Source organism: Diabrotica virgifera, chromosome 7 (assembly GCF_917563875.1).
Source record: "Diabrotica virgifera virgifera chromosome 7, PGI_DIABVI_V3a".
NCBI classification, from domain to species: Eukaryota; Metazoa; Arthropoda; class Insecta; order Coleoptera; family Chrysomelidae; genus Diabrotica; species Diabrotica virgifera.
Window position 1 is genome coordinate 101230006 of NC_065449.1, and position 19149 is coordinate 101249154.

General features: G+C 31.5%; 2 protein-coding genes across 3 annotated transcripts in view; one reads left to right on the forward strand and one right to left on the reverse strand.

Moving 5' to 3' along the window:
• The window catches only part of LOC114336265 (pickpocket protein 28), a 353651-nt gene that overhangs the window by 218099 nt on the left and 116403 nt on the right, over positions 1-19149 (forward strand). The window lies entirely within an intron of this gene.
• LOC126888876 (TAR DNA-binding protein 43-like) overlaps positions 1-19149 on the reverse strand; it is a 117975-nt gene that overhangs the window by 54410 nt on the left and 44416 nt on the right. For both annotated transcript variants that reach the window (XM_050657305.1, XM_050657306.1), the window contains exon 3: positions 6989-7213. In XM_050657305.1, coding sequence (XP_050513262.1) covers positions 6989-7213 — 225 coding nt within the window. The remainder of the gene's footprint in view (positions 1-6988; positions 7214-19149) is intronic.

The following is a 19149-nucleotide window of genomic DNA, read 5'->3' on the forward strand; positions in this document are numbered from 1 at the left end:
TCCAGTTTATTCTCCGAAAAATTTATGGTGATGTGTTTTTCACTCAATTCATCAATTCCCGCTATCATATCATGGTTTAAATCTTCGATCACCACACATTGCATAATATAGTATTTGTCTCCCACTCTGATCCGCACTCCCAAACCTTCATTTACTGTCGTCAATTTTTTGTTGTTTGCACCCACTAAAACAACCCTAGGAATTTTGTACACAAATCTGTCCAAATTTAATTCTTTTACTAGTTTCTTATTGATTAACGATATCTCCGATCCAGAATCAATCAAAATTTTAATCGCTTTATGTTTTATAAATGCATCTAAGAATATTAAATTGGAATTAGAACTTTGTCTTTCATTTCCCGCCAACTGTATAAACTCTCTCGGATGACAAAATATACCGGAGAGTTGTTTATGTTTGTTCAGTGGATGCTTTATTGAAAATCCTGTCTGGATTCATTGCATATATCTTCTTCCTCGTTTTCTATTGTTACATGATTCATCTCCCTTCTATTTTGTCGTTGGAAATTCTGATTGTTTCTACCGTCCCTTTGTTCGTTCGTATTCCTAGTCGGAGGATTTTGTGCATCTCTGTTTCTGTTGTGATTTTCATATGTTCTATTTTTTGCGTGATTCCTGTTATCATAATTTTGTTGTCTATTGTAATTTTGGTATTCTCTCGGCCTATCTTCGTTTGTTGATTGGGCATGTCGGTTTCTCTGGTCATAATTTGATTGATACCTTCTTGCCGGTCCATTATATTGTTCATGTTGTCTTCTGTTTCGCATTTCTCTTCGTTTTGCTTCCCTTACTTGAAGGAATTGGCACAAACTATCAATATCTTGATAGTTTCTCAAAATCACGTGGTCCTCCAGCGTTTCTTCGAAATGTCTGCTTATCATTTCTACCAGTTGTTCGGTAGAGTATTTGTAGTCTAGATATTTGGAATTGTTATATATCTGCAAAGCATATCTTTCCTCCGATATTCCCATTTTCTCGTGATATCTTCCATTCTGTAGCTCTTGGTTGATTTCCCTCTGTTTAACTTTCCCCCAGAAATAGTTGAGAAATTTATTTTCGAAATCTGTCCAATTTTCAAACTCATCTTCTTTACTTTCATACCATAACGCTGCTCCTTCTTTCAGATGGTTTCTAATTGTTTCTTTGCAGTCGTCAAAATATCTAATATGTTGCAATTTGGTTCTCAAATTTTTAACAAATGGTACTGGGTGTGTTTTTCTAATATCCCCGCCAAATTGTATTTTCGCGTCGCTTGTACCATGGATAATCATTTCCCTTCTTTCTCCACAATTCTGTTGATTCTTGAGTTCCGCAATTTGTTTTTCGTTTTGCTTAAATTTTTCTTCTATTTCTCGCCTGTCTTCTTGTATTGCATTTTCAAATTTGCTTTCTAACTGTTCTAATTCCATCTTCTGCACATTCTTAATATCCTTCATTTTAGTTTCTATTTCTTCTCGTTGCATCTCCAGTTTCCTTTCTGTTTCTTCTCTAACTTTTTCTAAACAGGCTTTCATTTCATTTTCATATTTTTCCAAACGCTTTTTCAATTTGCCATCATTCTCTTCCAATTTCTGTTCTATTCTCTGTGATATTTCTCTTTGTGTTTCTTCCATGGCTCGTTTTGATTCCTGTTGATTTTCTTGCATTGTCCTTTTTGTTTCCTGTTGATTTCTATCCATTTGTTGTGACTGGAGTTGCATCAGTTGCAATAGTTTCTCTATTCCTGTTAATTCCTGTTCTTTTCTCTCCATAATCGTTGTATCTCCTTCATTATCCAATCCTTCTTCAAAAATTTTTTCCTCTTCTCTGTTTTCTTGCATTTTGCTTTGCCTCCTTGTGGTCGACATGTTGTTTCTTTTCGTTACTGTTTTCTTTGTCCCCGCCAAATGTGAAATTTTACAACACTCTATAAGTTGCAGAACACGACAAATATTTCTCCCCAAATTTAATAAATTTTCGCCACAAATATCAAATATGCAATCAGTAAATTTCAAAATAAATATCAAATGTACGATTGGTAAAAAAAAATCAAATAATTCAATGGCAGTAAATATCCAATACCTACGATCAATCCATAAATCAAAATTATTTTTACACCTGGAAAAATTGTCAAATTATCTCTGGATCACCTGTAGTTATTCCTTATCTCTTTCCCTACCATCAAATGCAAAGCTGCGATATTTTTAAGCCACCACGTTCTGGGCTCCAGTTAATGTGATATTCAAAGATCGGTGTGCTCAAAGCACTTGATTAGATAATTAACTAATTAATTAAATTTAATTTTAATGATGCACTTATGATTTAATCACACTATTTAATGCTCTAATCTCAGGGTTTTATATTCTCGTGCTTCAATATCTCCTTTGCTTTACATATGATAAATAAGGTCAAAGATTAACGGAATAAAACACATATATGGTACAAAAGCATCTATTGAAATAAATTCACCCTCAAAATATCCTCTAAAAATAATATCTCCTATTCTGATTATTGAAATAACCCTACCACTATCTAAAGTACTTATTGAAATTTGCGTTATGAATAATTCTACAAAAAAAATAAAACTGTCTCTCGGATGATGAGTTGTCCAAATTCTTGTCTCTGGTCGCCTACAATTTACTCTTAGCAGCCCCCTATGTAGTCAGCAATCTCGCAACAAATTATTGCAAGCCTATTGTCATTAATGACCCCGTACAGATGCACGTATCTTTCAAAAAACAATGCTAGCCTTTTCTCCTCTCGATAAACTGAATCTATTTCTCGTTCCGGCATGCAACGGTGACTCTTGGAATATAAGTAGAACAATATAACTTACAATGCTTTACGTGATGAGCTTCCGTCAGGACACTTATTTCAACAAACTCACAACTATTCACTTATCTGCCTTACTACTTCAGGAGACTCTTAGAGATCACCACTAGTCGACTTAACGATCATTTAACAACTGACTCTTCTTTCACCCTCTAACATTTCGCTAAACTCCCATTCTTCATACCTAGCCCCTCCTTTTTCCTTCTTCACCAATCCGAGTTCCTCAATTTTATCCCCATCTACCTTTCAGATAACAAACACCAATTTTCCCTACCATTAGAAATTTCCTAAAACTAATTACATACCAATCGGTTTTTTTTTTCCTTTCTTAATATCTAAACAAAGATTACATTCATTTAAATTTCTAAATACAATTATTCCCTCGCCGCAAAAGTCCATTTGGGAAACCCGGTCTCATTGTCCAAACACATAACCACTTTCTTATCATACTAACTGTACAAAGAAAATACTTAATCCCTATTTAAATTTTGTTTACCTACGGCCATCCAAAGATAATTGACTTTCATTTCTTCGAAATGAATTTTGGTATATTTTTATTATATGTTTTAACTTTTCTAAAATATTAAGATCGAAACCATATTAATTCAAATTTTACATATCTTAACAATATATATATATATATATATATATATATATATATATATATATATATATATATATATATATATATATATATATATATATTGTCATAAATAAAGAAAAGCAGAGAGGAAAAAGAAGAAAATCTAATTATCTAATTGTATGATAATTTCTATTACGTTAAAATAGTTTTTTTTAATATTTAATTTTTTCATTCACCCTGTAAAATAGATACCGATTTCAATTACCCAGTATTGTGTTGTAAGATATAAGTTTTTTTTTTTTCATAATGTTAAAATAATTCTATGAATTTTGGACAAATGCGTTTATCATGTTAACAGTGCGGTTACATTCACTAGACAGTGTTTCTAAGAACAATTAGCGGCAAAAGCGTTTGGAGGCATTGATATATGACGTAGTAAGGATATTTGTTTGAGACGAATGGAACTGAAGGGAGGATATAGTTTGAAGGATGTGAGAATTTTGAATTTTTGGGTTGACAAGAAAAGAACGAGAGTGAGGGTGTGTTTTAGAGAGCTGAAATAGAAGGTACTGTTGAAGAATGAGTAACAAGTGTCGGTCTTCGTAAATTAAAAAGCCTTATAGGTGCCCGTATATAAAAAGCACAAAGTAAAAATGTTATTTTTGGAAGTAAAAAGAAAATTCAATGTCAAGTGAAAGCAGCTGTACTAAGGTATCCAAAATACATTGTTCTCTCCGTCAATAGTCTCTGTTTGCCACACTTGTGGTTTTTCTTTGGTTGCATCGACCTCTATGTGGAGACTCAAGTGAAATGGGACATAAACTTTTTCGTGATTTTTAAATTGACATAAACTTTCACAGAAACCTTTTCGTGATTTTTAAATTGACTTTTGTTTACTAGTTATAATTTAATTTGTATTCATACTGGGTAATTTTGATTTCAAAATAATTTGCGGTATTTTTCAGAATTGTTTTCATTATTTTGCACAAGCATTTCTAGATTCATAGATTGTCTGTTTTCACAGTTTATTCTATTATTAAACATTTGTGTTTGAATTATTTGGTATAATTAATTTTTCTTTAATATACGCTTATATTTTATTTTTATTTTTCCATGAGTTTTTTCTGAGTATTGGTTTTGCATTTCTGTGATTGGATGACGTAAAACCTTGAGATAAATTTATTAATTTGAGCTAGCCCAATCAAAGTAGATATCAACAAGTAGAATCAAAACAATATATATATATATATATATATATATATATATATATATATATATATATTTCAACCTTGTTATACAGTATGTCCCTGTAAGTTGTATCCATATGGAAAACTTTTTTATTATTAATTTTACGAAAAAAAGTTATTCTTTATAAAAAGCTCTGCATGGTCCAAAACCTAAGATTTAACTATCAAATATCAAATTTTTTGAATAATATACGAGGTATGTCAATAAGTTTGAATTTCACTCAAGAGTAAAGTAGCTTTATTTTTCGTAATATTGGAAATTGCTATTATGAAAAGTTGTTTGGAATTAAAAACTATATTCTAATATGCAATTACATCCTTCTAATTGAAAAAAAATTTTTTTTGAGAAATTATGGATAACTCATTATTTTTTCAGTTATTTCAATTCTGATAACTCTTTTATTATTAATTTTACGAAAAAAAGTGATTCTTAATAACAAGTTCTGGATGGTCTAAAACTTAAAATACAACCATCTTATTTTATCAATTTTATACGAGGTATGTCAAAAAAGATAAATTTAGATCAAAAGTAAAGTACCTTTAGAGTTCAGAATATTTCAATTAGAAGGATGTAATTACATACTGAAACATAGTTTTTAATTCTAAATAACTTTTCATAATAACAATTTTCGATATTGTGAAAAATAAACGTATTTTATTCTTGAGCGAAATTCACATTTTTGACATACCTCGTATAAAATTGATAAAATTTCACAAAAGATGGTTGTATTTCAGATTTTAGGCCATGCAGAACTTTTTATTAAGAATCACTTTTTTTCGTAAAATTAATAATAAAAGAGTTATCTGAATTAAAATAACTGAAAATAAGGTTAGTTATCCATTTTTTCAAAAAAAAAAATTTTTTCAATTAGAAGCATGTAATTGCATACTAAAATACAGATTTTAATTCCAAACAACTTTCTATAATAGCAATTTTCAATATTGTAAAAAATAAAGCTACTTTACTCTTGAGTGAAATTCAAACTTTTTGACATACCTCGTATAATATTCAAAAAAATTGATATTTGATGGTTAAATCTTAGGTTTTGGACCATGCAGAGCTTTTTATAAAGAATAACTTTTTTTCGTAATATTAATAATAAAAAAGTTTTCCATATGGATACAACTTACAGGGACATACTGTATATATATATATATATATATATATATATATATATATATATATATATATATATATATATATATATATATTATATATATATATATATATATATATATATATATATATATATATATATATTTTTGATTAGAATGTGTCTAAAGATATTCAACCTCTTGTCTTTACCGACGAGCCCAGAGAGGTTGAAGAGGGCGAAACACATTTCTAAGAACTGGTGTTTGGATCTTTGATTCTATTCAAAAAAATTTTCCCAGCCCGAAATGGTGGATGTGTGAATTGTTCGTAAGGGGATTTTTCCACATTCTCTATTTCATCTATTTGATATATATATATATATATATATATATATATATATATATATATATATATATATATATATATATATATATATATATATATATATATAAATATATATATATATATATATATATATATATATATATATATATATATATATTATATATATATATATATATATATAACAAGATTATATATATATAAATTTGCCAGACAATTAATATTTAAAATATTTTAAGGACAAAATAAGTAAATTATATAGAATACAATTTCACTATACAATGTCCGAATATACCAATGACATAAAATATTTATATTTACGTCGTTGACAAATTTCATTTCATTCGTTAACATTATGAAAGTACTGTTACGATAGATAACTTTTGTTTCAAATTATCTTTATTCGCATCATGGATTGGCTATCTATTTACAGTAATGTTATATCTATAAAAATATAAGTCACTTTAATATGGGAAATACCCTTCAACGAATACATAATTTTCGAAGTTCTATGTATAATAATCACGGACGTACGATTTTTTTCTGTCACTTCGAGCTTAATGCGTTAGAGCACATTCGACAAACTATAACGCACTGAAAAAACAGTTTGGAATAAACTGTATATATTATGTACGATAAAAATAAATTTGAGGGAGTCAGTAAAAATTAGAGGGTGACAGAAAAAATTGGAGGGTGACAGAAAAAATTGGAGGGTGTCAGAAGAAATTGGAGGGTAATAGAAAAATAGGAAGGTGTCAGAAAAAAATTGGAGGGAGATACGATAAAATAGGAGGAAGTAAAAAAACTAGTGCAGTGACTGTAGCTGGTAATTGATTGTATCTCTCGTCGCATGTCGAAAAGTAAAATCACTAGTATACATATAAACACTTACCAGCAGGTCCAAAAAGTCTATAGCCTGTGGGACCGTCTCTATTTCCACCTTGGATATTGAAGTTGCCTTGATCCCGATCATTTCCATTGATCCCGTCATTTTTATTTGAAAAATTATTTCCTTTAAATGAATGACCAACATTGTTATTGTCTCCGCCTCTACCATTCGTAACTGGTTTCCTAGAATTGTTTTTAGGGGCGGCATCAGAGACATAAACCGATGATCCTAAAATAAATGATTTATTTTAATTAAATATAGTCTGGGAAGATTATCGAAAAAAATTTTTGGGAGAAGTTATTTACCAGCTATTTTAATTTTAATAACTAATTTTAATGTATGTGCCCATTCCTTTGGGTTGTTGCTCCGATTTACGGAATATCCGTTAGCTGATTTTATGTAGTTTTGCAATCCGTACTTTATATATTCAGGTGAGATATTTCTAGGCTCAGACGCTTATGGTAGGGGAGCCCAAGCGTCGATTTTTGCAGTTACTCGAGCGCGTCAGATTATCATATGGGAGAAACCTTGTACCTTCTAAATGTACCCCTACCATATAGGGACTACGTTGAGGGCAGTCCGTCAGATTAATAAAAAAAATTTATCCTCCGAAATATTCGAGCGCGTCAGATTAATACAAGGTAAGTTAAGTACAGGTAGAACAGTGTATATTTCAATAATCTGACGATTTGAGCGGGACCTAACGAAATGGGAGAGTCGCAAAATTGTAAAAAAAAACGTCAACTTGAAATATTCGAGCGCGATGTATTTTTTTTATTTTGAAGGAAACCCTTTAAGGATTAGGAAAAAAATATAATCTGACGATTTTCGTGGGGCGATGTAGCTAAAACAATAAATAACGGGGAGCGTACAGCTGCCGAAAACTGTATTTTCCATTCTGCGTCTCCTAGAAAGTACTGTTGCATTAAATTATCTTTATTTGTATCATTTATTGGTTGTTTATTCAGCGTATTATAAACGTCAACCCATTATACATCCATAAGTTGAAGTAGTTTTAATATAAAACTATCCGTCATCGAATACCTACATAAAATTTCTATGTACTTATTAATAATCGCGGACAGCTTTTTTATCTGTAAACGTAATGCGTCGTCAGGGAGAATTCAATTAATTTGATTGTTGTCTATCAACACAACTTTGTGAATTTAATGCCGTAAGTTTTATATGCATTACAATAATGAGTGATGCAGGTGTAAAATGTTTATTTTGTGGAGAAGAAAAGTGTGAAAAATGAAGTTTACACCGAAAACTTTAAAAAAATGTATAACTATTTTGGAGTATCGTAAAGTGAAACCGGTTCAAAGAAGTTGTAGCAACGCTTATCTTATCCTATTCATAGTTTTCCACGTTAAAGTCTAGAGACTGGCCGGTCCGTTGCATCTGGGGAAGAGCAAATACTCATAGTCTGGGCTGATTATCGGAGAATAGGCCATTTTTGGGAAAAGTTATTTACCAGCAATTTTATTGCTGGAATCGAATCTTATTATTGTATGTATTAATAATATAGGTATGCAAAGTCCTCAGATAGTGTGCTACTTTTTTTATAAACAAAATGGCGCCCGAAAATCGTGTTTTTTTCAATTATTGCTCTATAACTCCGAAGATTTTAATTTTACAACAACAACACCCTAATAAAAATTTACCGTGATTAAATTCTGCATAGAGATCTGTTTTTCCCGATCTGATCCGATGAAAATTTTCCTCGGAAATGCGGGTTTTCCCAACAAAATCCTTAAATTTCAAATAAAGTTTTAGATAAGTAATTATCTACCAATAATTAAATAACTCGGTGACATAAAAGCTGTCTTGGTTTAGATTATAGTTCCACAAGCCGGTGAAAATTAAACGAATATTTTAGCAACAATTCAATTGTTAATTAATAATTTACGGTCGCAATAATAACCAAAATAATTATGATACACTGATCAAACTTTGAAATCTTATAAAGATGAGATGCCTATTTAATATTTTGTCGACAAAATATAAATTTTTTATTTTTTTGCATAATCTTTAAATGTTTAAAGAAATAGTTATAAACAAATTAACGTTTCTCAGAAAGTTTTTATTATATTGTAATTTTAAAAAATAGCTAAAATGCGCATTTCAAATATATTGAAAACGAATGCTTTAAAACTTTTTTGCAACCATTTGCAAAAAAGTTATGAAACAGCAAAGTAAACATACGATTACTACGGTTTTTCTAAATTTTTTTAATTTTTTCAAAGCGTAGAAGTGAGTTTAAAGTACAAGCTAATTATTTACAAAAAAATATCGATTATCAGTTTAATGGTTATATTTTAATTAAAGATTATATATATATATATATATATATATATATATATATATATATATATATATATATATATATATATATAATTTTTTGTAATTTACACGCGCGAAAGTAGAATAATACAGCCCTGTAGCCATGCACTGTTATCCTTAATGGCAATTACGGTTCATTCTCTTTAATTCTTGACTAAACTGGAAAGGTGGCGCCACTAAAGACTTTCCAAATGCGCATGTCATCGCATCTGCAGAAACTGCAACAGCGTTGTCACATTTAGTAGATTTCTACTTTTTTGGTAGATTTTTGATATTGTTTAAAAAATTCTAGTATATAGGCAATATTTTTTAGTAAATTTTTGGTATATTTCAACATTTTGTTATGACTGAAATAAAATTTGCTTTTTATAGTATTTACTCCATTTCTAAATTAGTTTTCAGACATTTTGTTACAATTTCCCAATGTCATTACCGAAAATAAGATTCAGGACGTAGATGATGAATTTTACAGAGAAATGAAACTGTAAACTGGATTCTGGTGTAAAAAACTTGCAGATTTCAAGTAGCAGTGCAAGCAGTATATCAGGTGTTATTGAAGAGTTATGGCATTCGGTGAGCCTATTAGAAGCTAACGATGGAAAACTAAAATACCTAAGCATATGTAACTTTGCAAAACAAAAAATGTTGTGTTTACGTGTTTCCAATGTAAAATGCGAAAGAATTGTGTGAAGAATTTGATCCTGACATGCAGAAATCAGTGGATGACAAAATATTATATACAAATATTAAATATGAAACTGATAAAAATTAATTATAGTAGGTTATTTTTTGCCCAGTTAAAATCTAAAAAAGTTTGGTTTTTTTACAGATATTCATAATTATATTAATTTCTAGTTAGTCAGCTGTTGTTTTTATTATAAAAAGTCCTAAATTATATACAAATACGTTAATAAAGTTTTATAGTATATTTTAGTTTTTGATTTAGTAGATTTTAGCTAAACTTACAGACTTACAGTAGATTTTCTAAATAAAATGTGGCAACGCTGTGCAGAAATGTCATTTTATTTTGTCTTGTCAATGGCATCTGATGACATCGTTGTTTGTTTACATACGTGTTTGGATTTATTTTATTTAATTGTTTTTTTACTTTTTACTTATAGATTAGCTATATATAACAAAGACTTTTACTCTCTTACTTTAAAGTAAAATATTCAGTTTGTGTGTAAATTTTTGAATCAAACTTTAAAATGGTGTTTAAATGCTGTGTACCAAACAGGACTGAGAAGTAAGGAATATTCTTTTGCGTTACTTTGCATCCATGTAATTTAAAAATTTTGTGTTAATTTCGGCGCTGCCACATTTTCCGAGGAAAATTTTCGTCGGAGCAAATCGGAAAAAACATGCTTCTATGTAGAATTAAATTGGGGTGAATTTTAATATGAGTGTTTTTGGTGTAAAGTTAAAATCTTCGGAGTTATAGAGCAATAATTGAAAAAAATACGATTTGTCGGCGCCATTTTGTTTATAAAAAAAGTAGCACACTATCTGCGGACTTTGCATACCTATATTAATAATATAGAGGATCTTATAATTCGATTCCAGCAATAGAATTGCTGGTAAATAACCTTTCTTTGTACTATACTAATTAGACCAGCGTATTATAACTATTTTTTTTTCAAAATTTAAAGATTATGCAAAAAAAAGAAAAATTTATATTTTGTCGATAAAATATTAAATAAGCATCTCATCTTTATAAGTTTGATCAATGTATCATGATTATTTTGGTTATTATTGCGATCGTAAATTGTTAATTAACAATTGAATTGTTGCCAAAATATTCGTTTAATTTTCACCGGCTTCTGGAATTACAATCTATACCAAGAAAGCTTTGATGCCACTAAGTTATTTAATTATTGATTAATAATTACTTACCTAAAACTTTATTTGAAAATTAGAGTTCTTGTTAGGAAAACCCGCATTTTCCGAGGAAAATTTTCGTCGGAGCAAATCGTGAAAAACATATCTCTATGCAGAATTTAATTGCGGTGAATTTTTATTTGGGTGTTTTTGTTGTAAAGTTAAAATCTTCAGAGTTATAGAGAAATAATTGAAAAAAATACGATTTGTCGGCGCCATTTTGTTTATAAAAAAAGTAGCACACTATCTGCGGACTTTACATACCTATATTATTAATATATAGGATCTTATAATTCGATTCCAGCAATAAAATTGCAGGTAAATAACTTTTCCATGAATTTTGCTAATTAGCCCAGAGTATCAGTCGGTTCATCCTGCTCCGTTTCAAAGAAGCTTTTCCTGGATTTTAGTTGCTTTCGTGGTATTCGAGCTTTGTATAGGGCATATTTGTATTCGAGCATTGTATATGTGCACTGCAGCGAGTCTGCGTGTTGAAGGTTCTGCAAAACCCGCTACTTTATGTAGATTTGAGAGTGGCGTTGGTTTCATGCACCCCGTTACTATCCTGCATGTCTCATTTAGCGCAGTATCAACATCAATTTGTTTGGTGTGGTCAGGTCTACCCTAAATTGGGAACGCATATTCAGTAGTTCATGCGAAACATGGTGTCTGTGTCGTTGTTCTTAAGACGCCAGGACATGCATTTTATTTACTTTCCGTTAGCTTTCTGAGTATGCTCTTTCTAGTTGTTACTTTCCCCTCTTGTTTTTATGCAATGTTCTCTCCGGGATCGTCTTGGTCTACCTCTTTGTCTTCTAGTGGGCGAAGTCCAGTTTTGTGTATAATATTTTCAGGTTTTATCCTATTCAGGGGTCCATACCAATTAAGTCTTTTGGCTTCGATCGTGTCTATTATATTATCTAGATCAATTTCCATTGTTTTCGTGATATCTACGTTCCTCACCCTATCAATAGTCCAGAAAGCCACTGCGCATCCGCTAGGAAAAATATTCTAATTCGGATTTTTTGCACAATCTTACTCAAAAAGGACCCCTTTTAACAAATTTGCATGTTGCCAGGACCAAAAGTTGGTCAACAATTTTTTAAACGTTTTTTTTTGTTTTTTTCCTAAAATAATTTTTTTTGCATGGAACAAAATTTTTTTAGGTTTCTTGGATCATTCCAAACAGAAAAGGTCTTTAGTGACTTTTCTCTAAAGTTGATAGTTTTTGACATATAAGCGATTAAAAATTGAAAATTTGTGAAATCGGCCATTTTTAACCCTCAAAAACTATGTGAAAAGCTGAAAATTTGAATGTTGCCAAGGTAGGTGGATATTCTTTAACATCGATTGATGAAATCCCGAAGAGTTTTTTGCAATACAATATCAAAAACCCCTTTGTTTTTTAATTGCCAATCAAGCGTGCGCGACACTATTTTCCACCGTTGCATGTGTATGCAGTATGGTGCAAATGAAAGGAATAAATTCGTTATTTCGTAAACCGGCGACTTTAAGGAAAAATCCCGAAACAGGTCGATTTTTATTTTTAAGTTATGATATTATGACATATATGGTATACTAGTGACGTCATCCATCTGGGCGTGATGACGTAATCGATGATTTTTTTAAATGAGAATAGGGGTCGCGTGCTAGCTCATTAGAAAGATTCTTCAATTATCTATTCAGTAATATAAACATTTGCATAATTATTTTTACAGGGTATCCAATAATTTAATTTTTTTGTCAATTTGCCAAATGATTTAATTTTGTATAAATAATTATGTACATGTTTATATTACTCAATAGAGAATTGAAGAACCTTTCAAATGAGCTAGCACACGACCCCTATTCTCGTTTAAAAAAATCATCGCTTACGTCATCACGCCCAGATGGATGACGTAACTAGTATACCATATATGTCACAATATCATAACTTGAAAATAAAAATCGACCTGTTTCGGGATTTTTTCTTAAAATCGCCGGTTTACGAAATAACGAAATTATTCCTTTCATTTGCACCATACTGCATACACATGCAACGGTGAAAATAGTGTCGCGCACGCTTGATTGGCAATTAAAAAACAAAGGGGTTTTTGATACTGTATTGCAAAAAACTCTTCGGGATTTCATCAATCGATGTTTAAAGAATATTTACCTACCTTGGCAACATTTAAATTTTCAGTTTTTCACATAGTTTTTGAGGGTTAAAAATGGCCGTATTTGCAATTTTTCAATTTTTAATCGCTTATATGTCAAAAACTATCAACTTTAAAGAAAAGTCACTAAAGACCTTTTCTGTTTGGAATGATCCAAAAAACCTAAAAAAATTGTGTTTGATGCAAAAAAAATAATTTTAGGAAAAAAACAAAAAAAAAGTTTAAAAAATTTTTGACCAACTTTTGGTCCTGGCAACATGCAAATTTGTTAAAAGGGGTCCTTTTTGAGTAAGATTGTGCAAAAAATCATTTTTCCTAGCGGATGCGCAGTGGCTTTCTGGACTACAAGTCTAGTGAGCCGGAACATCGTCTACAATAATTTATTTCCATGGCCTTAATTTTTAATTTGTTTCTTTGGTATATTTCCCAGAGTTCGGCGACGTACAACAATAAAATAAATAAAAAACTATTCATAAGATCATAAACATTCTTGATTACAGAAACACGAGATGACGAAGAAAGTGACCGAATGGAAACCAACTTCGAAGACGAATCCAGTGAGGATGAAGAATAAAATACTTAATTTTAACATTTTTTTTTACCTAGTTTTATATCAATAAATTATATAATTGTACAAATATATGTATATTATTTTCAACATCCAGTAATTAAAAAAAAAACAAAAATAAAATTTTTCAAATTGTCAGATTAAGAATTGTCCTCCATATAATAGGAAACTTGCAATTTTTTTTTATTACATAATAATGTTCAGTTTTGTATAAAAATGAGATTTCCAAAATTTCACGCTTCAAAAACTCATAATAACTTAGAAGTACAAATTTAAAGTCTTCGGTATCTTAAAATAGGTCAAACGGCCCGTGACGTCACTCAGTTTAACTATATGGTTCCGTTTATGGTTATAATTAGGTATATTCTTCTTCTTCTTTAGTTTATTGGCCTCCACCTATTTTGGTATACCTCGTCGCGAAATAAAGGAAAAATATTTATATTCTATTAACATTTATCGTATGTCATTGTAATAATATATACCAGTTTGTTGACATTGGAGTTTGATATAGTTATTGAAGGAAAGGAAAGAAGGTTTACTACAAAAAATAAAACCATTTTGTTAAAGTACAGTTTTCTATGAATAGTTCAAACGATCAAAACACTTGTAACGTCAAATAAATGTATTTTCTACTGACGTTTATAACGTCTAATTTAAAATTCTGTTTACTTTGTTGGAAAAATGTAAATGTACAAACGAGTGACGTCACCACGCGTTTTAGGCCACCTGTTTTAATTTGAATTTTTAATCGCCTTTGGGGGCCAAACGAAAGACCTACAAAAATTTTTTATCTTTGATACATGTTTTAAATTATGTTCTGTTGTGATTTATTTTATTTTTTTCGAGTTTAAAAATTTATGCAAGTTCCCTAATTATTAAGGACGATTAGGACATCAAGTTGAACTGTATGAAAATCTGACACGCTCAAGTATTTCAAGGTCTGCATTTTTTTGCATTTTTAAAAATCGGCCATGACTTTTGGCCCCCTCCGAATCGTCAGATATTTGAATAAGATACTTTTTTGAGGTCACTTAACACCCAGTCTGAATATCTGACACGCTCGAATAACATTTTTTTTTTATTTTTTCTTCCTCTTTTTACGTCAACGTTCCCCTCACTACTCGTCAGATTAATATCTTTCGGTTATCCGAAATACATAGTGGGTATACACTATGAATATCTGACGCGCTCGAGTATTTCCATGTGACTGTTTTTTTTTACATTTTTGATAATTGTTTACACACTCAAGTCCCCGCACTTAAATGGAAAACTTAACTTAACTTTTTTTGGTTGTAGGAAATAATCTTCACAACCCAATAGGTCCCCATAACGCTCGAGTAACTGCAAATTTAGCATACTTCCCTCCCCTACTATTATTTATTGTTATTGACCTCTTTTATAGAGTTTCTGTTCCTATTCTGTTATTTGGTTCCTTCTCTTCGACGATGTATAATATCCGTCATGAATGTACCAAGATAAAAAATCATAGCTAGGTGTCAGAGTTCTTTGACTAACTGTGGATCAAGTCCGGAAATTGGTAAACTGACTAATTTTAAGTAACTTTTGTTATATAGAACTTTTTCGCCAAGTCAACACTTTTCGGGTTATTTGCGAGTGAATATGTTCATTTTTCAACAAAATAACCACATTTTTAGACGGTTTTTCGCAAATAACTCAAAAAGTAAGTATTTTGTCGAAAAAAAGGTTCTTAGCAAAAATATAGCCTGTAAAAAAGTAAAAAAAAATGGTGTATGCGTTAGGTCTCTGGACTTCGTAGAACCAGAGTTATAGCCAATGAAAAATAGATTCATATTCACCAAATTTCAAATAGAATATTTCGACGTGAAATATCCAAAAAATTAAGCACTTTTTGGGGAAAATCCGTTATAACTTTTTTAAAGTGTTTAAAAAAAGCTTTATTTCTGTTTTCATAAAAAGCTTCTAGCATTAAATTTAAGCAAGTTATGCTCAAAATAAAGTTGGTCCCTTTTGTTTTGGTAAAAAAAAATCGGGAAGACCACCCCCTAATCAGCAACTTAAATAAAATTAATCGTTGCGGCTCCACAAATTATTTTACTTATGCTGTGTTTATATAATCTGTAAGTTTCATCGATTCAAAGTGCTTATTTTTGAAAAAATTTGGTTTTAAAGTAAAATTTTTAAAAATTTTAATTTTGAAAAATATGCTTTTTTCAAAATAAATTAAAAATTGTTAGATACCAAAAATCTCGAAAAATAACAAAAAGTCAGCATTGCTTGTCTGAATATCATGTATTTTTTGTTTTCCTGTTAGACAAAAATTTATTAAGATTTGGTGTTTCTAAATTTGCATAATTTCGTGATCAGTGACTCGTTCAACCCCTTTTAACTACAGCCCTTTTAAAAATAAGGACTTTGAACCGATGAAACTTACAGATCATATAAAAAGTACATACACTAGTCAAGAAACTTGTTAAGTCGTAACGATTAAGTTCATTTGAGATACTAATTAGGGGTGATTTTACCGATTTTTTTACCAAAAAAAAGGACTAACTTTATTTTGAGCGTAACTTGTTTACTTTTGATGCTAGATTTTTTTTTTATAAAACAAAAATGATGAAGCTTTTTTTAAACACTTTAAATAAGTTGTAATGAGTTTTCCCCGAAATGTGCTTAATTTTTGGTCATTTCACGTTAAAGTATTCCATTTGGAATTTGACGAATATGAACCTATTTTTCATTAGCTATAACTCTGCTTCTGCTAGGTATAGAGGGGTGATATATACACCATTTTTTAAAAATTTTTACGGGCTATATTTTTGTTAAGAATGTTTTTTCGACAAAATACTTACTATTTGAGTTATTTGCGAAAAACCGTCTAAAAGCGTGGTTATTTTGTTGAAAAAATGAACATATTCACTGGCAAATAACTCGAAAAATATTGAATTAGTGAAAAAACTCTATAGAACAAAAATTACTTAAAATTAATCAGTTTATCCATTTCCGGACTTACTTTGGACAAATATTTGTTCACCCCCAAGAGGGGGTAAAAACCACCCCCAGGGCAAAAGCACATATCGGCACAATATCACTTTTTTTCTTTGACTTGTTAGCTATGTGTATACCAAATTTCATGTCAATCCAAGCGGTTCTTTAAAATTTAGAGGTTTGGCAATATTTTACCCTTAAAGAACGACTACACTTTTTTGGACATTACTATTACTTGGTTGTTATATGATTACAGAAAAAAGAATTGTTGCTGAAAATGCTCATGAATGAAAAATTTTAACTACACTTGCGAGCAAGAAAATCGACTCACTTGATAAATATTCATCACTCGATGAATACTTATTGTAGTGTATGTTTAGTAATTTTATGTTATGTTACTTTGAATTAAAACAACCAATGCAAAAAAATATTTTCTCTTATAGAGCTTCCACAAAATAATTGTTTTATGCAAATTGGCAACGTGTTATAAAGTTTGCCTACTTCTGTATGCCCGTATGCCTGTATGTTCAACAAACAGCAAACATTGTAACGGACATGTTCTACGCAATGTAGAACTCTATGAATGTGCCGCTGGTCGTGTCAGTCGCTTTTTAAATGTTGATGTATATGTACACTTCGAAGTGCAGTAAGTGAATATTTTACAAATGGATACTTTACCAGTGAAGACGACCCAGATAATTACGCTATTATGAGAAGGCTACATTCAGAGGACACAGGACGCAGACTGTAGTCTCTAAGGTTTACCGTCAACTGTCGACGACCAAATTCTGGTAGGCGACGTGTAACGACAGAGAGGGAGGATCGATTCATTGTCCTGCGTACCTTGTGGAATCGGCAAGCGACAGGGGTTGAGCTTCAACAATTCTTGAGGAATCTACGAGGTGTCATCGTCACTCAGTGGACAGTTAAGAGAAAACTTAAGGCTGCCACTTTGACTCCCAGAAAATCTAACACAGGACCCAAATTGAACGCACGTCAGAAACAAGTTCGACTTCAGTTTGCCCAAGAACACGTCAATTGGGACCTTGGCCAAAGGAGCAGATTTATTATCTAATGAGAGTGGAATGTGCTTGTATAGCAATGACAGAAGACGACGCGTCTATTGGAGACCTTTAGAATGATTTTCCTAGTGCTTCAGTGTCGAAACAATAAGCTATGGAGGTGGTTCATGTATATATTGGGGTCGTATATCTTTAGAAAGAAAAACAGAGCTTGTGTTCGTGCCCGGTGGTGTTCGCGGAGGGGGTTTGACAGCGGATCGTTACGTTATGAATATTCTCCAAGATCATTTTGTTCCTTACGCCGACTACACAGGCGATGGCTTCATGTTAATGCATGACAACGCTCGATGTCACACAGAGCCCATTACGAAAGATTATCTGGCCAACACCAATATAACAACAATGGACTGGCCTCTATTGAGTCTGGATATGAATCCCATCGAGCACCTATGGGATGTGCTCAAACGCAAAGAGTGGGAAGCGATTCCTAAGACTACGGCCAGACAAGCGACAATTTACAGCATTGTAAAAGCAGTAAAATGAAGCGCGAAAAATGGGTCCCACGGTGAGTGTAGTGGATGGCCAGACTGAGCTGTAAAATATTGCGCAGCAACATGGCAAAATAGGATAGGACCCATTTTTCCCCCTTCATTTTACTGCTCTTACAGCGCTGTAAATTGTCGCTTGTCTGGCCGTAGCTTAAGGAATCAGTAAGGTTGGCCGTACATGGACAACTTGAAGCAGTTAAGATCGACTTCTTGAAGCAGCCACCGCCCGGTAACTTAATCTTATATTCGCTGCCATACACACAACAGCTCGAGCAGACACGATCACTTCGAGCTGTCAACAACACTGCGATAGTCCGTGTATGTCGCTCAGTGCGTAGGTAAACTGCACTAGCAGTCCGTGTGTGGCCGCCCGAAGAAACCTAAGAGATCGCATGGAAAGTATAAGGGCGAAACCAGACGGGCCACTCTGCAGCGCTACTCTCTGGATCCAGAGTGGCTGAAACAGGCGATTTTCTAGCGCCGGCGACTACGCTGCGAAGTGGATTGTTTGGAAGGGTGCGGCGTTTAATGTAATGGGTGAGAAAAAACAGTAAGTTTGTTCAAATGATTAAAAACTTGCCGGCTAATATATTTTTTTAAAGTTTGTTCGTCAAAATCAGTGTTTGTAATGTCCATAGTTTTAAATATTTTATAAAATTTCAACGCTTTTGAAAAAAATACC